Source organism: Protopterus annectens, chromosome 2.part1 (assembly GCF_019279795.1).
Source record: "Protopterus annectens isolate FY-2018-M chromosome 2.part1, PAN1.0, whole genome shotgun sequence".
NCBI lineage: Eukaryota > Metazoa > Chordata > Ceratodontiformes > Protopteridae > Protopterus > Protopterus annectens.
In genome coordinates this window covers 1,359,052,045-1,359,076,820 of record NC_056729.1, presented here as the reverse complement: position 1 = coordinate 1,359,076,820, position 24,776 = coordinate 1,359,052,045, and the positions used below count along the sequence as shown (strand labels likewise).

At 36.0% G+C, this 24,776-nt stretch overlaps 1 protein-coding gene across 2 annotated transcripts in view; it reads right to left on the bottom strand.

The window, feature by feature from the left end:
- Positions 1-1,896: 1,896 nt before the first annotated feature.
- The window catches only part of RHOH (ras homolog family member H), a 39,022-nt gene continuing 16,142 nt past the window's right edge, over positions 1,897-24,776 (bottom strand). For both annotated transcript variants that reach the window (XM_044062815.1, XM_044062814.1), the window contains exon 2: positions 1,897-4,332. In XM_044062815.1, the coding sequence (XP_043918750.1) occupies positions 3,588-4,160 (573 nt within the window). In that variant the 5' untranslated portion in view covers positions 4,161-4,332 and the 3' untranslated portion in view covers positions 1,897-3,587. The remainder of the gene's footprint in view (positions 4,333-24,776) is intronic.

Below are 24,776 nucleotides of genomic sequence, written 5' to 3'. Positions count from 1 at the left end.
CATATAAGTTAAAAAAGGCAGTAATGTGTTAACTTCATATTTTTTCTTTACATTATTTTACTTTTCTGTTTCATTTCATTTATGGCATTTACAAATAAGACTGTTGCAATTATACATTAAATGGTCATTTTTTAAACAAATATAATTATATCACTTCCACTGAAAGCAATCATTAGTGAGTTTGAGTCCTGATTCATTGACAGGACAATGAAATGCCCATGACATCAAAGATGGTATGATTATATTTAGCTGTATATTAAATGTGGTGGCCTTGTAAGCTTACCTCCCATTTCACACAGGATCCACTGACAAAATGAGACTTGAAAAAAAATCTGTTTTAAATAATCTAGAATCATTCACTTTTCAAGTATTTTCTACCAATGAAAATGTAAGGAAAGTCTCTGTGCTTAAAGGTAGATTTTGATCATGTTAATACTCTCTCTCTCTCTCTTTCTCCCTGTCTTTGTCCCCCCCTCTCTCTCTCTCTCTCCACCACTTTATAACTGAATCTGTCTACAGGGAAGAAAGTTCTAACACTGTTGGGGCTTCCACATACTGTTGTTTCAACCCACCATGGCAGGCAGTTTTACTGTGGTACAAAAAATAATTCCAGAAGATTCTAAAGCACCCGTTCTTCTGTCCCATCCACATTTGGTATAAAACCATTCATCAAAGAGCATATGCATGTGACTCTCCACTAAGCACTTATTTTCCCAATTTCTGATGTGACTAAAGTGAACATACCTTTGTTCCCACTGTTCCAGTATCCTCATTTCACCACTGAGTTGCCCTCAATGACATGAAAGAAATTGCTGTATTTCTTGATTTTTTTTCAGTTGTTTCCTCCACCTATTAACCCCCACCCCCACCCTACACCCAGCAAAGCCTGTGTCAGTTAAGGTTGGTGTGTTCTCATATTTGATATACAAGCATATGATGTCAGGACTTGAGAATCTTTTTTTCCTTTGAGTTTTGGAAACTGATTGCTGGAGTCCAGCCATCCCCCAACTAATCTCTGCCCTACCCCCTTTCCATATGGTGCCGAGGAGCCTGATGTTTTCATCCCACTGTGAATTCTTCCCTACTAGATGCTTGAGTAATCAGCCCACCTTACTAGTAATGAAAGTAAATGCAGATGCCCTGTTTTCTGTCACTGGGATAGCCTACCTCCTAAATTTAAAAAAAAAAACAATCATTTGACAGCATGCAGGCATAACTTTTTATCAGCTGTTGTCTAATACAAAATTATTTAAAAAATAATTTTATAACAAAAAAAAAATCTCCGTGTAATAGTGAACTATCATTACTGCAAAAGAACAGAAACATGAAGGGTATGATATTATATAAAAAACAATGTCTGATCCCAATTACACAGGAAAGCAGTAGTAAGGACTAATTTAAATTCAGTCAGTTTGATGTAATAAAAAACAATGCCTGATCCCAATTACACAGGAAAGTAGTGGTAAGCACTATTTTAAATTCAGTCAGTTTGATGTATCTAAGACTGGTGATACAATGCATGCTTTAGTACTATGAATGTAAAACTAGACACACTACTGTCATTAGATCAATATGACACATTTAAGGACTATGAAATCAATGGTTTGAACCACATTAGAATGTTAAGTTACCATATAACTATCTAGCAATAGTGCAACCAGAATCATTCCAATTATATACAGTATATCTGAACCCTAATCAAAATGAGGTACGTCATCAAACAAGCCTTAAACTTAGCAGATCACAAGGGAAAATGATAATATCCTTCAACAGCTATATCAGTTTTTCTAAAGACTTCACTCTCTGTAGCTGTGAACAAATTTATACAGTGTAGCCTTGCATAATGTGTCTAAACAATGCAAGAAACAGTGATGTAAAAAGACAAATGGAAACTACTTCAATTTTGACATCATATTTAACTTTAATGACTGACCAACATCAAGTGTGCAAAGAAACACACAACCTGTACATTTCAATCATAAACAATTTTTTTAAAAAATCTGTAATTTCTTCATTCTGGCTGCGCCAAGGGAGATTGTTTAATTGACCCTTATAGACATACAGATCAATAAATAACACATATAAGAAGGGAGACATTGTCTCCTCACAACATTTTCTAAAGTATGGGATATTATGAAACTTATTAAAGCTGTATGTCATCATTTTTAACAATTCATTAACAGTTTAAAGCAGCAATATTTATTAGTCATTGTAAAACATAATTTGAAGTAACGCGAGCAACCTAACCATTCTTTAACTGAAATATTTGGTGCACCGTACTTCATTTCCATACCTATGAAAAAGTGAACATGATACACGATCATCAGAAGCATGTTTTAATTATATATAACAAAATATTATATTCATTTACTTATACTCTGAGGTATCATAGACTAGATGTTACAAAAAAGCTCCAGGTATGGTATATACAATTTTTATTAACAACGTTTATGTGTAGAATGGAATATAACATACTACAGACAACACAACAGCTATACAAGATAAAATTAATTGTCTCTAAGCTACACAGTGTGACATTGCTGAGTATAGTGATAAAACAATGTGACATTCTGAGAATAGTTATAAAACAATGTAACATTTTAGGTGTGGTTATGAAACAATGTGACATTGAGGAGTTTAGCCATGAAACAATGTGACAATGAAAAACTGTAGAGCAGTTGTGGGACTCGCATGATACAGTAAAACATTACAATGTATATTTATCCGTTATTCCCTAGGTTATAATAGTGAATGATAATTTTCATTTTCACAGGATAAACTGTATGCAAACTATTATAATATAGTGATAACCTGGTCATGCATGATGATCATTTAATGACTTTTTCTAAAAGTGAACATATTGTAACTCATAGATACTGCTGCTTTCCTGTATTTTAACACACTATTGAACAGCCAGATCAAATGTACTGCACTATAACAGTTTTTTTTTAATTTAACACTAACAGCACACTCATTTTTTAAGAAGCCAGGTGACTGCATATTTTGCAGTTCATGAAGGCTTTTTTAGATTAGTTAATCTTTTATGAAACCAGCAGTGAATCACATTTGTTAGAGTTAATTTGCAGTGTAGCATTCAAAGATATCACTTTTCCACACTATAAGCAAGGGTTAGAAAGGGCAGAGCCAGAATCTAAAACCAAAGGTAAACAAATATATATATAAAATACATGTTTTGACACACTAGTCTCCACAATTTGATGACTTAAAGTATTTTAATTTGTGGAACTTTGCTTAAATGTAGATACAATGTCCCTTTAAGCATATACATATACTTGGTCTGTCAAAATGGGTAATAATATCCACAGTGGTATGACTTACAATGATATGCATGATCTAGCATTTACTTTTTTCTGCTTTTTATCATTAAGTACTGCATCTTGACAGACTTAAAATTTTCTCTAAATGTTTTGATGTGGAGTGAATTATGTTAATTCAATAAATAAAGATAATCCATGGATCAAAGTGCGCAGTCATTCAGTAGGGTGGGTAATTATCAGGAAAAGGAACAATGTACTTATTATCCAAGTGAATGCCAATTTCAGAAGGTTTAACTATGTTTTACAAGCCTAAGAAAGTTTACATTGGTTGAAATCTAAAAGTCTTCGCCTTGCCTGTTTTTTGGCTTGATTGACAGCAGTCCTTACAGCATATTCGAATACCTGCTGAACTCCTCTGTTGCTAAGTGCTGAACATTCTAAGTAGCCCTTTGCTTTAATATGCTGAGCTAGTCTTTTCCCATCAACTGAACTTATGCAGGATGCACGATGTGGTCCCATTTCTCGTTGATCAGTCTGGGTGGCTACCACCAGTACAGGAGTTTTAGGCAAATGACTTCTAACCTCTCCAATCCATTTGTTCCTTACACTTAGGTAAGAGTTGTGGTTGGTCACAGAGTAGCACAACAGTACAACATCAGCCTGGGCATATGAAAGTGGACGAATTCCCCTGAATGAATCGTTTCCTGATGTGTCCCATAGTCCCAGACTTATCTGGTTCCCATCCATGAAGACATCCACCCCTGTGTTTTCATAGACTGTAGGTTTGTACATGTCTGGGAAAGTTTCAGATGTGAACCTCACCAGTAAAGCTGTTTTCCCCACTGCAGAATCACCAACAAGAACACACTTTATGGCATTCATTTCCTCCGTAAAACTCTTAGATTAATTTGGCAAAGCAAGTGAAAGTTTCAAACGTTTTTTTCTCAAACCATATCTATACTTGAAGAATTTCCAAACAGGATGAATGAATCATCAAAGCAGAACTAGAATTGCCCAGAAATACAAATGTTCGGAGAACAGTATCGTCCACTATCTGAAAAAATAAACAAACAAATGTTATTTATGTTTAACACAAGGTTAAAATAATAATAATAATAAAAATATCTGAATGTCAACAATCAAACGGCTAAGACAAAATCACAGTGTATTGTAGAACAGTCAGTACCCCCTTAAAATCACTCACTGTTTTATTTATCTAGATAAATAATAATAGTCCTTTAAATATAGCAAGGTATTTTTATAAATAGGTTCATAGGTGATCATTAGGCTAATGGCTCTAATGTGTCATTTTAAGCCTAGCCAAGTTAATTTGTTGTACTGCATAATAATATTATTTATTTTGATCACTATCTTTAAAATATCATTTAATTATTTACAGGTATGTGGGTATGATAGGGCCATTAATTCAGTCTATGTGATATATTACTTCTTAGAATGTAAGTGTTTTTTAGCGATTAGCATAGTGTGTGTGTGTGTGTGTGTGTGTGTGTGTGTGTGTGTGTGTGTGTGTGTGTGTGTGTGTGTGTGTGTGTGTGTGTGTATGTGTGTGTGTGTGTGTATATATGCTATACAACTAACATTTTTTTCAGACTTATTTTCCAGACATACCATACCATTTGTATAATCATCTGCTTACCATTTTTTTTTCATTAACTAACTACTAATTTGACATGTAAAATGTTTAAGATATTAAAATGTTTTTTGAATTGTAAATAGTTATATGAACAGTGATGTTATAATCTGCTGGAAAACTATTTAATTCTCAAACAGAAGGTCACCCTACTAAAACAAAAAAGTTTAATATGTCACCAAGGATACTAGCTTAGCTTTAATCTATTTCTCTCCTTTATAACTCAGTTGTCTAAGCTGACAGTAGTACTGATACAATACACCCTGAAATGTCTTAAGTAAAATAAAACTAGATGAAAGTATCATGACAGTATATGTAAAATAAAATCATAGTCCACAGAGAAAATATATCTATTCATTAATTTTTCAATACCCACTTTATTCTATTAATGGTTATAGGGGCATAGAGCCTAGCCTTGCAAAAAATGGGTGCAAGGCTAAGAACCAGTTTATGAATCGGCCAGAGGTACATTACAAGATCTAAACATAGTGAAATTTGGAGGGATGCCCATTCTACCAGTAGCATGATTTTGGAATATGGGAAGAAATCAGAGCCCCCAGCAAAACACAGACAGACTCAAACAGAACAAGTATTTACTAAATATTAAACATTCCACAAACATAAAAGCAGCTGGTGCGTACACACACACACACACACACACACACACACACACACACACACACACACACACACACACACACACACACACAGACACACACACACACACACACACACACACACACACACACACACATACACACACACATAAATGTATATATCTATACGTACGTGTGTGTGTGTATGTATATATATATATATATATATATATATATATATATATATATATATATAAATATATAAATATACATATATGCATACACACACACATACACATACACACACACACACACACACACACACACATATATATATATATATATATATATATATATATATATGGTTCTACCTGACTTCGTCGACAGCGCAGAAGACCGACAGCGGAATTCGGAGCTCCAGAAGATCGAAACGAAGAAGACCGGCCGAATCGCGAGTGGCAGAACATCGACAATGCAGAAGACCGACACGACGGATGACAACACCAACGCCGAGGATGCCGACATGGGGAAAGGCTGTGTGAGTATGCGGTAGTGACGGACGTTAGGGTGCGAGGCAGGTAAGTGTGGAGATTGACGGTCTGTGGGGATAGGGGTGGGTTAAGTGAGTTAGGGTTAGGGAGCGATAGGGGTGGGTTAAGTGAGTTAGGGTTAGGAGGCGATAGGGGTGGGTTAAGTGAGTTAGGGTTAGGGAGGCGATAGGGGTGGGTTAAGTGAGTTAGGGTTAGGGGGCGATAGGCGGGTTAAGTGAGTTAGGGTTAGGGAGCGGGTAGGTAAGTGTGCGATAGTGACGGACCTTAGGGTTAGGGTAAGGTTTAGTGTGGGCTTGTAAGGATTTTGGTGTGCTTGTGTTGTGTGTGTGGTTTGTGGAATGGGGATGTGTTTTGTTTTTAATAATTGTTATTGTGGTGTGTGCAGTGTATGGGGTTTCGTGTTTGTGTACCGTCGGTTATTTCGTTGTCGGTTATGTGTGGTTTCGTGTTTATGGACTGTCGAATATGTGGTGTCGGTGATGTGGTTGTCGGTGTTGTGTGGTTTCGGCTATGTCAGGTAGAACCATATATATATATATATCTATGTCAGATGATCAACTTTTCATAAACTCAAAAAAAAAAAAGCAAAGAGACCATATCATCAAGTTTCCGAAAACTTGAACATCAAAAAAGAAAAACACACACAAAAATCTACTTTTTATGTTTTTGCAAGGGGGGCACCCCCGCACCCCCTTCAAATTAAACATACCAACTCCAAGATTGCACTATAAAAAAAAGCATAAATTTCCTGATCCTTGCTGCACTGTGATCTCCATTGAAAAGCTTAAAGTTTTAAAAAACTCGATCATATGGTCTCAAACATCAAAACAAAAAACAGGGACCACCAGTAACCGAAATGAAGACTCACTTTATTCATAAAATTAATCGCTTTTGTCCAAAAGTAATCAGGACTTCTTTAGAATACAAATATGACATACATACATACAGCCTTTATATATGCAAGACCCCATCCCCATTTCAAACCTGTAACCAGTTGAGCTTCAAAAAGCCTGCCCGTTAAGTTAAAAGAACTACTGTGTTAAAATGACTAGCAAGGAAACCATAAATAATTGACACTCATCATTGTGTACCAGCCAAAAGACACTTTGTTCCCCTAAATTGCCCTACCATAATATACAAGTCTATCCCAAATACCTTCAAGCCCAATTGTTAATTCCTTTAGTTTTTATTACATGAACATAGCCTTCAATTTTATGGCACTGCTGATGGAATTAATATAATTGAGACCAGGGAACACCATGGCTTGATATTTTAATTGCCACTTCATTTTCTTAAACTTCAAAAACAGTTCAGAGGATCCACCACCAGGTTCATTTGTTTTTCTGAGTTTTGTCAGTTATGTGTTTAACAAGCTTATGGTCTCAACAATATGAAGTTAGAGTTTCTGAAAACTCATTCAACTGATAGGGATCCATATATATGCAATGTTCTGTCAGGCTTGAAATATTAATTTTTGAAAATATGGAAAACTAAAGGAAGTTTCAAAGTAATAACTAATAAAAAGATAATTTAAAGGAAGAAACACTTGAGGTTTCTAAAAATGAAACACCAAAATTGTGGCCTTCCTTCATATCTTTGAAAATAGTAAGGTAATTTTTATTTCACTCGAGCTTGTTTGCTTGCGTGCCTTGCTTGTCGATATTTGACTACTTGCTATATACTTTAGTGAAGTGTGCTATCCTAATCATTTTATGTTATTTTTCTCCAAGTTCATGACATTCCTGAGAAAGTGTAAGTAAAATAATATTATTTTTTAAAATATTACTCTTTCTTGAAATTACATTGTTCTTGTAGTGAGAATAAAATTCCAAAAACATTTGCTTAAATTTGAGCAATTGGTGTGTTAGTTTGTACAAACAGACTTTTTCTTTAAGTATTGTTGGAGCAGTCCTTTATGTACCTGATCAAACATTTTACGCAAAGGTATTTGAAGAAATTAGTTGTGAGCAGTAGAGGACTGAGATGATATAGAATGGGCCTAATGAAGGATTATTCCAACTGTCTAATAGTTAGTGCAGCTGATTAAGGCTCTGAGCTGTTAACGAATTTCAATGTACAGGGTGTTATTTCTTCCACTTTCATTTGTCAACTGTGTGTCACTGAGCAAGTCAATTAAATGGATGGTGCTCCCTGGTTGCTTCTAAAAAGGAGCACTTGTATACAGTGGACTTACATGGTTAATAAATGAAAAAAACTCTCCAATCCATATTAGGTTTGCGAAAACTGAATTATCCTGGAGAGGGCGAATTGATAAAATACTGATATATTAACCATTATCTCCAATAATTGTTTTAATGTTGAGAAATATCACAAAAATCAAGTTAGGCATGAAATTATGTTATTTAAAAAGGATCAAGAATCCTGGAAAAAGACTGCATTAAATACATTAAGGAGAGGAAAGGAAAGGGCTACTACCAGGAAAGGCAATTGGAGAAAAAAGATAAATGCAAAGCAAGAATGTTCTTCTGTACCACTGCCATGGCTGATGTCAGTAAATGTGTCAGAGCAATAACAACGTATGTCTTGAGTAAGTATTCATGAAATTAGATGATGATGCATTTAAGGAGCTGGTCCGTACAACAGACTTGATACTCAGTAGGCAGTTAAAGCCCATGTTAGATGATGATGCGTTTAAGGAGCTGGTCCGTACAACAGACTTGATACTCAGTAGGCAGTTAAAGCCCATGTTAGATGATGATGCATTTAAGGAGCTGGTCCGTACAACAGACTTGATACTCAGTAGGGAGTTAAAGCCCATGTTAGATGATGATGCATTTAAGGAGCTGGTCCGTACAACAGACATGATACTCAGTAGGCAGTTAAAGCCCATGTTAGATGATGATGCGTTTAAGGAGCTGGTCCGTACAACAGACTTGATACTCAGTAGGCAGTTAAAGCCCATGTTAGATGATGATGCGTTTAAGGAGCTGGTCCGTACAACAGACTTGATACTCAGTAGGGAGTTAAAGCCCATGTTAGATGATGATGCATTTAAGGAGCTGGTCCGTACAACAGACATGATACTCAGTAGGCAGTTAAAGCCCATGTTAGATGATGATGCGTTTAAGGAGCTGGTCCGTACAACAGACTTGATACTCAGTAGGGAGTTAAAGTCCCATGACTAGATAAACTGCTCACTTGGGTGATTAAAACTTCTTTTGCAGAAGTAGCTGCATCCTTATTAATTAATAATAATAAATGATGAACAATAGCAGACATAATTCTGTTATACACAGTAAATGACTATGAAGGAAATGGGTAGGAATATAGTGTCTGAAATACAATATAGACACATTAGAATAAGAACAGGCACGAGATCTCAGGAACCATAACACATCTAGCCATATTAAAACTCTAAGTAGATACACTTAAACGTTCTTTCTACTCTTTATGAGTGGATAATATTACCCCCCCCCCAATAAAGCCGGACTGTATTTGAAAATCCAGGTGTACATCTGTGTATGCTCATACAATTATGTAGACTAGCCTTACAAGCAGACAAAGTAATACTTTGCTTCACCTCTAGTGGTAACTTATTCCATAGGCCGAAAATACATTGGATAAGGAATCTATCCTTCCAACAAGTTTGATTATTTGCTGGAGTAAATTTAGACCTCTAATATGGGTGCTTGTAGAGCAACTGGTTTTGCAAAGAAATAGGAGGTCATATAGGGCTAGATCTTTCATGGCTCAAAAAGTGAGGCACAGGTGACCTCAGAGTATCTGGTCTGCTAATGAGTATATGTAGAGTTGTGTTACTCAATCAGAATAGTTGATGGAATTAAGGCCTTTCATTTTTTTTTTTTTTTGCTAAAAATCATTGGGACCTTTCCATTTAAGTCATTTGTTTATATATGTACATACCAAATGAGGCACTGTATTCAGCGATGGGGCTGATAATGAAAGAGTACAGTGGTAAGATGACATCTTTGTATCTTGAATATACACCATTAGAAATTAAATGGGCCAGACAGAAGGATTTCCTGACTGTGCAAGAAACACGATGACTGAATGAGAAAGAGAACTGACCCCAATGTCTTATGACTTTATCAATTTGAAGAGGAGTACCACTTATAACATATGTAGTGGGAGCAGATTTTTTGCTGAGCACTACTGTTTTGCATTTTTTTTTTTTTGCATTTAGTTTGAGTCTGTTTTCAGTACCCCAAGTATGCACATATACCAGCTCTTTTATGAGCAGTATAATTTCAGGGAGGAGCAGATAACAATGCCCAGCTTGCAGGCATCAGCAAATTTGGTCAAACAAATCTGAAGAATATTAATTTGGGTGTCTGCAAAATAAATGACAAATAGGACAGGGACTGGCACTAATCCTTGTGGTACCCTATTTTATGTTATTTCTTTCCATATGGGGGGAGCATGCAGACTCCACACAGGTGGTGGCATGAAGTCAGAGTTGAAGCCTGGATCCTGGTAATGTGAGACACATATCCGAAATCTTATGATTAAATTACTATGCTGTCAGTCAGGCTTGAACCCTGGATCCTGGAAGATACACTTTTGGATGAGCTTTTTGTTGGTCTCTTTTAGCCATAAGCTTAGTAAGAACTGTGAACACTCTTGTTTGACTGATGCTGGAATGTAGTGCCACATAAGAAGTTGTCCACATTTTGTATAGGATGAAGTTCATATTAAAACACTTTACATTAGGGAACTGGTTAAGAAAAGCCACCCCCTCCCAAAAAAATTGTTATCTCTAGATCAGTCAGTTTATATGTCTGCTATATGAGTGTCCACTATATCATATATAGCTAAGCAAAATTACATCCGTGGCAGTTTTATCTACATCAATGTTCAGCTAACAAAGTTATTAATTCAAGAAGGTCTTCTAACTATTTTGTGAGCAATAGTTTTTAATGTGCTAATGGGAATGTTTCTAAAAAAAGACATGACCGTCTTTTTATACAGTTGTGAGTCAGAGAAAGGTGATGCGGGGCACACAGTGGGTTAGTGAAACAATAGTTATAACAAGGCTTTCAGAGTCATGCCATGCTGAGGACTCTGATACTGATGGGCAAAGATGGTGACATGTGTAGGATACTAGATGCAAGGAATGCAGTGTAATAGATGATAAATAAAGGTGAACTTGAAGATACCAATGTCATGAGTGGTGTGCTACATAGGGAACTGTCCTAGGATGTGTCATCTTCAATAAAACCTGCAACAGGACTATCAGGCAGGATACATGAAGAAAGTGGCATGTTCTGAGAAAGTCACACCCCTTTCTAGTAAGATAAGTAGTGAAGAAGACTTAAAGGAAACATACACAATATAAGCACATGCTTTTCAATGGTGATACAATATTACTTATTGACAAAGAAATGCAGGTCTGAGAATTTCGAGTAAAAGTATTCTAGCTGCAAGTGCCTAAACTGGATAAAAGAACAACAGAGATAATATTCAGAGTAATCTATGATGATTCCTTCAGGCAGGACTTTAGCCATCCTTGGATTCAAATAATGATGTCTGACATAGTGATCTAATGAGGTCATTCAGTAATCCAGACTTGGATTTAAAGATCCATCTTCTACAAGTGCAAATATTTCCATGTAAGAGGACAGATGATAGGTTAGGGATATGCTCATATTTTGCAGTTTCAAAAACAATGATTTATCTTCAACACATATCACTGTTTGATGGAAGCTGTGGCATCCCAAAGATCTTTTGATGGAATAGTGCCTCTCACCTTTTGATGTTCATATCTGTTCTCCTGAAGTCTCACTTCAGCATATCTTTGTTGTATTACATTTGCCCACCAAGTGATTTTTCACAATGACTGAATAAAACTGTGTGGGCAGAATATATTTTTTGGAATCAAGATTCACAAATCTGAATAAAGTGTCCAGCCTTATCAAACTGATGGTCAAGTATTGTGTAACTGTGACATTTCAACATGAAAACATTTCCAGAAGCACAGTTCCTTCAAATAATTAATCAATTAAAAAACAGCATTTAAGTTTACTCAGTGGAGTGGCTGAAATGTCTAACTCACAGATCACGGCCTTCCTGGGTGTAATACTTTTTCTCCAGAGTCTGCATGTCCTGCCTGTGTCCATGTGAATTTTTTACCAAGTGTACCTGTTTCCTTTTACATCCCAAAGACATAATCTGAGGAGAACTGGCTGTCCCCTCAGTTGCCTGAAGGTATCTGAGTGATGTGTACATGCTTGACGCCTGTCTCATCTTACATGCTGATCTATGTTTAGAGGATAGTTTCTAGTTGCCCAATGACCCCGGACATAATAAAGTTGGTATCAGGAGATGAATGAATAGGCTCATAGGTTCATAGGTAGGTACTAGGCTATCAGCCCTGGGGCCTATACAAGCCCAGCCAAAAAGGTACCCTGGCTTTTGCCACCCAAGAAAATGATTTTCCTGTGCCACTGTTGAGCAGAGCCACAGAGGTGATCCCTGGAGTGAATTTCCTATTTCACATCCAATCATCAAGATTTTTCTTGAAGAGTGCTAATGAGGAGCTTTGTTTGATATAGATAGGTAGTTTATTCCAGAGTATGGGAAGTCTCTGAGACAAGAATCTATCCCTCTGGCATGTTCTGATTATTGTGGTGACAAGGTTTAGGTCCCTAGAGGGTGTAGCTCAGAGGGATTGGGATTTCTTTAAGTGGAGCATGTCCAACAGTTCTGGGTTTGACATAGCTTTGTATGTTAGGCAGAGATCACCACTGAGTAGGCGATATGTGACAGAGTAAAGCTGGAGTTTTTTGAGACAGTCTGCGTAGGGCATCTGTTTGAGGCCGGTAATCCTCTTTGTGAGGTATTTCTGCAGCCTTTCCAGTTGTTGTAGATGTCTTATGAGGTATATACCAAAAGGGGCATTGTACTCTATAATGGGTTTAATGAGTGATGAGTAGAGGGGAACAATTACCTCTTTTTTTCTGGATGAGAAACCTTTTGTGATGAGGTGTGACACGTAGAAGGATTTCCTGACTACTGTGGCAATGTGATTATCAAAGGAGAGACTACTGTCCACCTGTATCCCAAGGTCTCTTATCACACTTTTGGTGTTAAGTATACTACTGCCTATGTTGTAGTTCATGGGTACAGAGTTTTTACCAAAGGGGATGACAATGTACTTTTTGGCATTGAGCTTGAGGCCATGGCTTTGACACCAGGCATCTGTCTCAGTGAGGCCCTTTTGTAGAATGTCCACATCATTAGGAGTTTAGATTACGGCTCCTAGTTTGCAGTCATCTGCGAACTTCATTAGCCAAAGACCTTCTGTGTTAGCCTGTACTTCAGAGAAGTAGATACCAAACAGGAGAGGACCCAGGACTGAACCCTGTGGTACTCCACTTGTCACTGGTCTGAAGTTGGATTTGGAGTCTGCTACTTTCACAGTGTGGGTTCTGTCAGTGAGCCAGTTGGCAACCTATCTTATGACATAGGGATTTATTCCTAGTTTAGTGAGTTTATCTATAATTCCAGAGTGAGGGATGGTGTCGAAAGCCATGGCAAGATCTAGATAGGCTGTGTGAAGCACCTTACCCTTGTCTACGGCTTTGGTGACTGCTTCAAAGAATTCTATTAGGTTTAGAAGACATCATCTGCCTTTTACAAATCCGAACTGGGTGGGGTCCAGAGTTTGGAGATTACCAATGTCTGTTTATAAGTTCCATGATGATACGTTCCATGACCTTGCAGACCAGGCTCGTCAGACTAATGGGGCGGTAGTTCCCAGGGTCCGTGATGGCTGCAATGACAAGGTATTCAATGACAAAGGTATTCAATAAGACGAACTTAATATGACCTTGTTACCTGAAAGCAGAAAAGCATTTGTATGATATATACCCTTTGCACAATTGTGAATAAGAAGCATACCCTCAGCAGTTCAGATTACAGGTATAAGACAAAGGGATACATTAATCTTAAGCCTTTCAGGAATAACTAGATGACATGTAACTTACAGTCACTTTAATATAAATTATTTGTTGATTTTACATTTAAATGATATGAGATTCCTGCCAAATGCAGGAATAATGCATTTTAGGAAAAGTATATGCTACAAACTCAGTAGTAAAAAATATAAATAGAGTATAAAAATATAATATTGCCCATCAACAATTCAGGACTGGGACACTAGATTTGAAGGGCATAGCCCAGAAGTTGAAGGCCTACAAGCAGGTCTAGTCTACTGAAAAAAAATAAGTGTAATCTGTTTATTGTGGGTCTAAGTTTTTTTACTTAATGTTACTTTAAAACCTAAGTAATACTGACAACCACATGATACTGTTCAGGAATGAATCAAGACAGCCTAATGAGCTAAAAATTCTATTAATAATAAATCATAATCCAGATCCAGTGATACTAAATTATTGAAAGCAATATGGCATGCATTCAATCAACATGCAACTGATTTAGTGCACAAGTAATATGATATTTTATGCAAACCTATGGAAACAGCACAATATTTACAACAAATAATGAAGACTATGAAACAACACTACATGTTCTATATAAGTAAGATAATATGTGGTATCTCAGACTTCCAAGTGTGAATAAAACAATAATATATTGCACACCGCACTTTTTTTGCTTATCACATAAAATAAAAGTTAGGTATACTTGAGACTAAAGCCAAACATAATCTCCTTGCTGTTATGAAAACATGATTTATTTAATGATTGCAAATAAATGGCTGACTTCCTATAATAGTATGATACTTTTTATGAGATGGTGTTATGAAATATGGGATAAATCTGCAGTACATTTTAAGTACAAATGCATCAAAATGCCTTTATTGTGATCAGTACGGCTGTAACTGTTTTTCCAGGTAAGATAAAGGATCTTTCAAATAACTGCTTCCAGCATTTCCTTACTAGATTTCAATGCTTCTTAATTCAGTGCATTACATCACTTTTCTCCTGCAGGAAACATCAAATGGACACCAAGCCAAAACATTGCAAACAGTGAAACTTTAAAAGCAGCTGAGAATTTTGAGTAAAATTAGACAGAGTTTTATTATGAAGATAATACGGAGTTGTCTGAGAAAATCCAAGGTAAGGAGTATCCTTTCTCCGTCATTGTTAGGTTCAGTAAAGAAAATGGGGGAGATAGATAGTTAGGCTTAAAGTAAACTTGGATATCACTTTGGGCATAAAAAAGGATTAGTTCTCAAAGAAACCTTGCCCCTATGGAAAATAAGGTAGGGCTGACTCCCTTAAAACTATTTTAAACCCAAAATATGCATATTTTTGGCAATAAGAAAAATACAATTTAGATCATAATTCAATAAATGTGTAGATTAGCATGGTGCCGGTATATAACAAGTCCCTGACATACAGGCATATATTCACATATGTATTCACATATATTCACATTATATATTACAGGTATATATTCACAGCTTGTAATTCACTTTCTTTATGCAGCTGGGTGATTTTGATATGCACATGTTGATTTTGAGGGCTTATTAAAATTGAGTTGATATTCTTGCTCTCATAGTTTTAGACTAAGTCTTGCTCTCTGATATTATTCAATAATGCAGAACAAAATTATGCATTTGGTCTGTTACCATGGTCTGTTACCATGACCATGTGCTAAAAAGTAATATTTGTGTAGCAACCCCATAATACAGAGGGATAATGCCCTTAGTGTGCCCCAGATGACCCATTTTCAATTAGGGGTACATGGGCTGGGAGGACCACATAGGGAAGGATGGAACTGAGTTGTCAATGTTGGCTTGCCTATTCTGGGGGAAGAGAAGCAGTCAAAGTTTGCTGCAATAACAGTGTTAAGAGCCTGGTGAGCTCCATTTTGCAAGCACTAATGTCTTCATTAGGATGTTGCACATGCATGGAAGCATGCATGCACTTCCCAAAGGCAGCAATTATGGACCACACAAGACTGATGCAGGATGATGGTAAGAAAACAGCCCCTGGCAGCAGAATGACACTGCACCAGCATCCTCCATCTCCTCATCCGTCTCAGACATGGAACTGATGGAACCCAGGAGAGAGACTAAGGTGAGTCGAATAGACATGCTGAATGACAGAAAAAGCTAGTGGCATTTGATAGCTAGCTGCAGGGAGGGAAAAAAGTGACATTTGTGAAGTGTGTGTGTGTGTGTGTGTGTGTGTGTGTGTGTGTGTGTGTGTGTGTGTGTGTATGTGTGTGTCTGTGTGTGTGTGTGTGTGTGTGTGTGTGTGTGTGTGTGTGTGTGTGTGTGTGTGTGTGTGTGTGTGTGTGTGTGTGTGTGTCCGCGAGCACGCTCATGTGTGTTTATGTGTAACGGCATATGTTTTTAAATGTATGTTTTATATATTTATTCTAAATGCTTTCAGTTACATGAAAAATAGTAATGCATTGTAAGGAATGCTTTAAAATAAAATCTATCAAGACCTTGTTGCATTATTACAGATATTACCTTTGCCATGTTGACCTGAATTAATGTCTGTTAATTTCTAGACTCAGAAATAGGGGTCATTGCAAGTAATCACACATCATTCATTAGTTTATGGTTACAGTGCTGTGCTGACTTGCAGCCTTATGCATTATGTGACTGTTATAAAGTATGAGCTGATCTACACCAATATGATTTATTTTTATATTGCTGAGAGTGCTTAATCACTTATCTGTTTGTATTAAGTGCCACAAAATGGCAGCTAAACAAGTTCTGGGTATTTAAACTCTTCAGTAGGAGTGATAATTAAGCTGACTGAAAATGACATTATTTTATGCGTTTTCTGGGGTTCTATCAGATACATTATTTACTATAATATTAGGCAATCAGAAACCATAAACACTTGCAGACTGGTTTCTGCAGAGATAGTGACCGTACCCTAACAGCAACTCACATGACCCGAATCCTTCCTTATTAGACTTAAGAGATGAGCCTTTGTACCCAATCATGTAAAAGAAAACTCTGCAATGTAAATACATATTATGGATAAATGCATATGTTTCTGTGGTTCTCTAAATACAAATTATTATTATTATCTAATAAAGTTCTTGTAGCTGTTGTCACTATGAAAAGAATGTTGTCAGGAGACCTAAATATTCGTATCTTCTTAAGTACATCTTTGTAACAAAAATGTAAAAGTAGTTATATTAATTCTTCATTATCTTAATGAAGGGGGTATTAATGGAAATTAATTAAGTCTGGAAAATTCACAGGTGACAGTTTCACGGAATCAGAAGAAAATTGGTTCCTTTACCTTGGAAGTTCCCTTAACTTTTTACACTGTATTGTGATCTTTGTCACAAACTAAAATGACCAGATGAGCAGGCAGATATAGGATTTCAGTTAAGTATGCCATCTAAAATGCTACATTACAGAGTGCTGGAAAGAAATCAGGATGCATGACTTTATCGTTACTCTAACAGTTACTAGTGCAAAGTTCCTAGTGTGAGACAACAGAATCTGTCCTTTAGTATTAGGGCAACATAGGCAAGTGTTCATTTTAAAGAGCAACGACACATTTGATAAGATTCAATTCATTATCACTGCAATCAGGATTTACTGTGAGCTCTTTGCCCATCTTGTATTCCTGTGCTTATTGAATGAAATAGTCTCTCTCAGGAAACAACATTATTTGGGTAACAGTAAGAAAACTGCCCAGACAAAATAAAGAGCTGCACCCTCTTTGTAAACCTACGTATGTATCATATGTAGGTCTATAAAGAGCTGCACTGTCTAACTACTTTCCTACTCACACATGCTTATTTTACATTTACTTAATTTCTATACCATTCTGCCCTATTCCTAAAGAATGTAAATCAATACAGCACAGCGCATCATCACTTGCAAAATCTTTTCAATGTATGTCTGGCAATTTATACAGAAGTTGAAGGTTATAAGCTGTTAGCAAACCATATCCTGTACTCCATGGGATCAATTCCCTCAGCATCCAGTTGCCACTGTATGGCTGAGAGAAAATGATTTAAGAAGACAATGCTTTTTGGCTGAATCTCAGAAAGATCCATGTGGATCAGTGGTCCACTCTGGTTATTAAATACAAATAAATAAATAAACAAATATTTATTCTAAAAAAAATAAAGGTCTTGAAAATTAATATGTCTTCACTTCTACATAACTGGGTCTATTCAAACAAAAACTTACAGATGGAAAAGTATTTTTTGACATGCAAGTTTTTGAATTACAATTCCAGTATGAATTTTAGAAGCTAAAGAAAACTTGAAAAAAAAATACAGTTTACTGGTTTGGTTTTACTGACCACTAAACATAGATAATTATAACCAGATACATCTTTAGGAAGAATATATTATATACACTCTTATACTATCAGCACTGTATACTCAACTATAATATTCAAAACATTTCTCTTCTCCCCCACCTCAACCCACCATCAGATAGGGCTGTGTACTATATCATCTTAAAGTTACGTATTTTGAAATAAATAAATAAATAAATATATATATATATATATATATATATATATATATATATATATATACACATAGACACACACACACACACACACACACATATATATATATATATATATATATATATATATATATATATATATATACACACACACACACACACACACACACACACACACACACATATATATATATATATATATATATATATATATATATATTCCTTTTCAGAATCTGTCCTATCATAATATCAAGAAATTCAAATTCACACTTCTGACACAATTTTATAAAAGGTTTAAAGAATCTAAGATCCTGGGTGTTCTGATAATATGTAAAAAGTCCTTCTGAGTGAGGCCTTTATGCAGATTATAGAAAATGTAAGATTAACATGAGCATACTGCAGTAAAATACTGAAGCTTTTTAAATTACAGAATTTTAGAGTTAACAGGAGGCACTGCATCAAAAAGTAAACCACAGTCATATGTACTATCAGTCTCTTACACAGAGTACACACACACATATACATATATACATGCATATATATATATATATATATATATATATATATATATATATATATATATACATATATATATAAAATAGAGAGAGGGAAGGAGAGATGTCAATACAGAGACAGGTAGATAGGCTGAAACACACAAAGTATTCAAGACATTCAAAATAATGGTATAGCTTTGCTTTTGAATCAAGTAAAAAACTATTAGGACTAAATAAAACAGGATAGACAAATACAATGTCTTTGACTTACAAAAAAAAGAGGAAATGTCAGGAAATTATAAGGCAAGAAACATCTTTTAACAAAGTGAATATAATAGCATGGCATGCAATATTTCACTTCAGTAAAATATATGCATAGGTACATCATGCTCCCTTTCAAAAAGAAAGAAAACAACTACTGTTTAATATGGCAGTAGGAATTCATGACAAATATCCAGAAGTACATGACAAGCATATAGTCATGTTAACTAAAATTAAACTTTCAGCTGAAGTGGCATCATATTTCCCCTGAAATATTTTGCCTTTAGATGGTAATTTTGTGGGATTTCCATGTGGTGAAACGTATCTTTCTCGCCAGTTTTTACAAGTTTTCCAGTGCTCCAAAAAGAATGACCTTTATAAATTGTTTGTGATCTGCATCATTTAATTATACTTGAACATATGTCCATCTTTTATTATAGTAGTTTTAGTAGTGAAACAGGTAGAACCCTCACCTTTGGTGCAGAAGGCTTTGGGTTCTATACCCAGTCCTGGAGAATGGATTGCTGACACCATAGTGCAACATAATGGTTGTGCTGCACTCCTGACTGTGTCGTCCTTCTAATGAGCTGTTAAACCAAAGCCTAATCTGACTGAGTTATTGGTAGCTCAGGTAGATATAAAAGATACCAATGCACTTATAGAAAAAAGTAGGGAAAGTTCCCTGATGCAGTGGCCAAATTCTCCTAGTGGTAAAAATACCACCTTGAGTCGCCCCTGAAAAGTGTCTACTAGCTTACTGGGACTAACTGGTCAACAAAGAATAAATAAAATAAAAATGAACATGTTTCTGAGGCTGCTATTCTTGGGTACATCGATGCTCAGCAAAGAGTCTGAATGAAAAATAGACTTCAGACCTTGCCTAGAAGAAACTAATTAGCATTCACTTTTTTCCCAGAACCCACTGCTTCCCTAGTAAATTAAAAATGTGGCTGTAAGATTAATCCTACTGCTTAAAAATATTCCAAAAAGGATTCAGGTTTAATGAGGTCATCTATTTTAATTAAAATTAAAATAATTAAGAATGTGCTTGCTTTGGGTGGATACATGACGTCTTATAATTTTCTTACGATGGTTTGTTCACCGTGCTGGTAAAGAACAATACGGCTTAGATTAAGTTTATCTAAGGACTTCCAAGATGCAGTAAGAACAAAATATAACTGCCATAAAGTTATTTTCATCAGGTGGGAAAAGAATCAGAGCTCATCCTTGCATTATTATTACTCATTCCTTATTTTTATGACATCTCAGGTTATTGGAAGTTCACCACAATGCAGTTCATCATACATAAGATTAAGAGAGACTGTATCACTCTGTTGTTGTCACATTTCATATTGTAATTAGTTTAATTATTTTTCATTGCTTTGTAATACAAAAAATTATGCATGTACTTGTTTGTGCCAGTAGAAGGTGACCACAGTAAATATGGCACCATATTTCAAATAAGTTTATACGGGTAGCCATGTAAGGGCTGAGCCTGCAATTGGTCAATAACGATCAGTGCACTATCTCGGTAAACAAATATTAATAAATAAATAAACACACTCTTGGCCATAGTAAACAGAAAAAGAACTTTCCAGTAATCAGTAGCATTATTACAATCTGTGAATATGACAAGTTAAGCTTTGCAGTTCTCAGGCACAGATTATAAATGTTTCGTAAGGGAGGATGATAATAACAGAACGAGTTTTACTGGCCTACCATGTAATATATTGAATTAATATCAAATCATGTGAAAAAGTATATGAAAATTGTATTATGGACATGATGAGAACCCCTACTCATATGAAATGTAATGTGTGAAAAATCAATCAAATAATATCCACATTCTATAGTAATTAAAAAGGAAAGATTATTGCTTTTCAAAACCTAGAAGTTATCCTCTCCTATCATTTCTTTCAGAAACCTCCAAGCTCCATGAGCACCTTTTGAAAACAAAGAGTCTCATTCTGTTCATGATGTTAAGAGGACAATGAATGTCAGATACATATCCGTGCCCAAACTCTGAGAGAGCATGTATAGTTAACTACTTTCTTAGCCAGCTAAAAATGACAGCCATTAAACCTGAGGAGGATATGTAAGCTTTCTGCGCTGTTACATGGGGAAGCCAGAACTTCCTCTCCCACGTTACCCCATCTTGTGACTTTGTAAAGGTCTTTACTTTCCAGAATGATTAATTTGTGTCCTTTCACAAGCACAGAAACCAACCATAGAGATTTAGAATAAGAATTTTTAATGTTATTCATTTCTTACCTCTTTGATGTGCACATTTTAAATCACAAATCTAGCAGTCAGGAACTTTAACATCAGTTTCAATTTTCAAGTCTTAAGACATCACAAGAGGTGATCTGCTAATAATCATGGGTTCCCCAAACAGTGCAGCACACTCCAGTGCAGGTAAATTGAACATATTGCCAAGCTTTTCTTTCTATGAAAGAATATATTATCCCTATAGCAGTTCACATTGTTCTGTATATGTACTTTAAAACTATCATATGATATATTATTACTGCAAATTCTCTTTCCCACCATGACTTTATATTAAATCCTTCCTCCTGACACTTAATCACCAGGTCAATTAATTAGGTTTCTATCGCTACAGTTCGCAAAATGTGAGTTTTCAAAGTAATATTTGTATTTAGCATTTATTAAGAAAAAGATAAATATGGCTTTATGCTAACAGGAGTATTATTTTTACTTGCTAATTAGCAAACACGCTGTTTCTCTTAAAAATATGCTTTAAATGCACTTTTTGTTGCACAATTTTTTTTTTTTAAATTTATAATATGCAAAGCTGAGTTTACCTGTGATTTCCAGCAGGCAGTTTAACAGTAATGCAGAAAAGGTACAATGTGTATGACAATATCTACGATGTCATTCTCAAAAATAAGATCCTTTCTAGTTAAAGATCCCACCCCTTTTCAAATAAAGTTCAACTAGACCTAATACCACATCACCGGATAACCCTTTTTATTTCTCTTTTATGATAAGTTGGAGCAAATATTGCATACCTGATATTCAAAAGAAGACCAATATCAAATTTTGATTAAAACTCAGTATTTCCCATGAATGAATATGTTCTATTGTGTTATCATTTTTGTTTTCTCCACTAGAATTGTGTACCACTGACTTGTAACAAAATCCTGCTGACAATGTATAATTTACTAGTTTGAAGTTAAGTTAAACATAGGTGCTGTAAGCATTGCATTATTAGTAGCATGCTGGATAAAGGTGGGATAGATTAAAAGAAAGTCTAAAATTATGAATTTTGCATTTCCCAAATCAAACAAGTTATTCTGCATTTATTTTTGGATAGTATACCTAACCCAGTAAGCAGAACTGTATGTGGATTTAACAAGCACCATACAGCTATCACATGAGACAATGATTAAAAGAGCATGAAAGATGCCGGTTTCAGTCCTATACAAACCAAGCATCTTCACAGATGAAGTATTAGTACTGAAACATTATGGGACAGTGTCTATCAAAAACCCAGAATGCTGTCAGTACAAAGAAACAGCAGCAATAAAGAATATATATGCAAGAGCAAAAATACGCTTGTAATATGTAAGAAAACACCCTGTGAGTATTGAGAGCAGATAAGTGACAGTGGAAATGCCATACAATATTAAATTAGTAGCTTCTAGAGCATGCAGATACTTTCCCTAGTAGGCTTTGGGTTTGTGTTTGCTGAGTGTAGCAAACCTGCTAGACTTTGTAATGATTCAGGGAGGCCTACATAAGTCTCAATGTATGCCTAGCCCAATGCCTGTTCTCTCTTTGTTTTAGTTTTGACTTATTTTTAGTTGTTTCTTTTTTTTCTTTCTTTCTTGGAATGAAATAATAGGTGTACAGTCTCTTATTTTTAATCTTACCCTTAGGAGTTTTTGTCATTTTTCACTGCTGACCTACCACTTATACCACTTTTTTGACGTTGCATTTGAGACTTGAGACATCTTATCACATGTTGGACATGCTCCACTTAAAGAAATCCCAATCCCTCCAAGCTACACGCTCTAGGGACCTAAACCTTGTCACCACAATAAACAGAACATGCTGGAGGGATAGATTCCTGTCCCAGAGACTTCACATACTCTGGTATAAACTACCTATCTATATCAAACAAAGCTCCTCATTAGCACTCTTCAAGAAAAATTTTGATGATTGGATGGGAAATAGGAAATTCACCCCGGGGAACACCTCTGTGGCTCTGCTCAACAGTGGCACAGGAAAATCATTTTCTTGGGTGGCAAAAGCCAGGGTACCTTTTTGGCTGGGCTTGTATAGGCCCCAGGGCCGATAGTCTAGTACCTACCTATGAACCTATGAATATCATCCTGCCTGACATCATTGGCCTCAGCCAATGACTGACATTTTTCCTTATACAATAGATTCCAGCTATGGTTCCTGAAGGCGGTTCGGCTACCTAACTGTTTGCCAATCAAATTTTAAAATGACCTGACACTAAATTCTCGAAGCAAGATCTCCAGTCAAACTATTCCAGTGGATCCGATGCTTGTGATGGTCTGTGAAGCAAGACTGTTTGCTTCAACCTCCAATGTCACAGCCCAGTCTCTGACATCACTGATGGGAGAGTGAACCATTGTGAGTATTTAAACATTGTCCATTTGATAAAATGTGGCTGTCATATTGTGTTTGCTGAATCTGGAAAGCTCTACATCTCTCTTGTTCCAGTTGAAATGTGCATCAGTGATGGACCAAACTAGTCTTCCCACCATTTTGCCATGAGGTTGCATACAATGGATCCTTTCATTTGATTGTAACACAGATACTTTTAACTCCTCAAGACTGTGGGGTTTGTTTTGTTTCTTTGCCTGCACTGTTTACCATTTTTTGACATTTGATGGATTGATCATGATGTTTAGAGTTTTGTCAGTTTTATTTTGAGCTTGAGGTTGGGAGTTGGCATAATGGTTAATGTATTTACCTTGCAGACACAAGGTACAGAGTTTGAGTCTTACCTTTATTTAACCAGGCGCATCCAATAATTGGAACATCCACAGAGGTTCCTCACTAAAAGAATACAGGGTATAAGTAACATGTCCTATGCAAACTGCCTCAAGGCCCTATCCCTGTATTCTGTCTGTTGAGGGGAGACCTATGCCTGGCATACAAGGCATTGTCAGACCACACTTTGATGAACCTCCTGCAGATCTGCAAAACAAACACCACCATAATTACCCAGTCTAAATACTTAAACCTTGCTTGTGATATAAATAGGACCCACTGGAGAGACAGGTAGGTATCCCAGAGACTACCCCTTCTATGGAATAGGCTCCCCATCCATGTAAAGCAGACTTCCTCCCTAACCCAATTCAAGTGTAACTTGGGCAATTGTATGCAGAACAGGAAATTCATGCCTGGTTTGGCACCTATGTCTCTAATGGACACAGGCAGCTTGTAAATGTTTCATCTCCCAAACCCCTGCCTGCAAATGTTTCATGTCCCAAGCCCCTGCTTACACTTAATCAAGAGTATGGGAACGTCTCAGAGATTT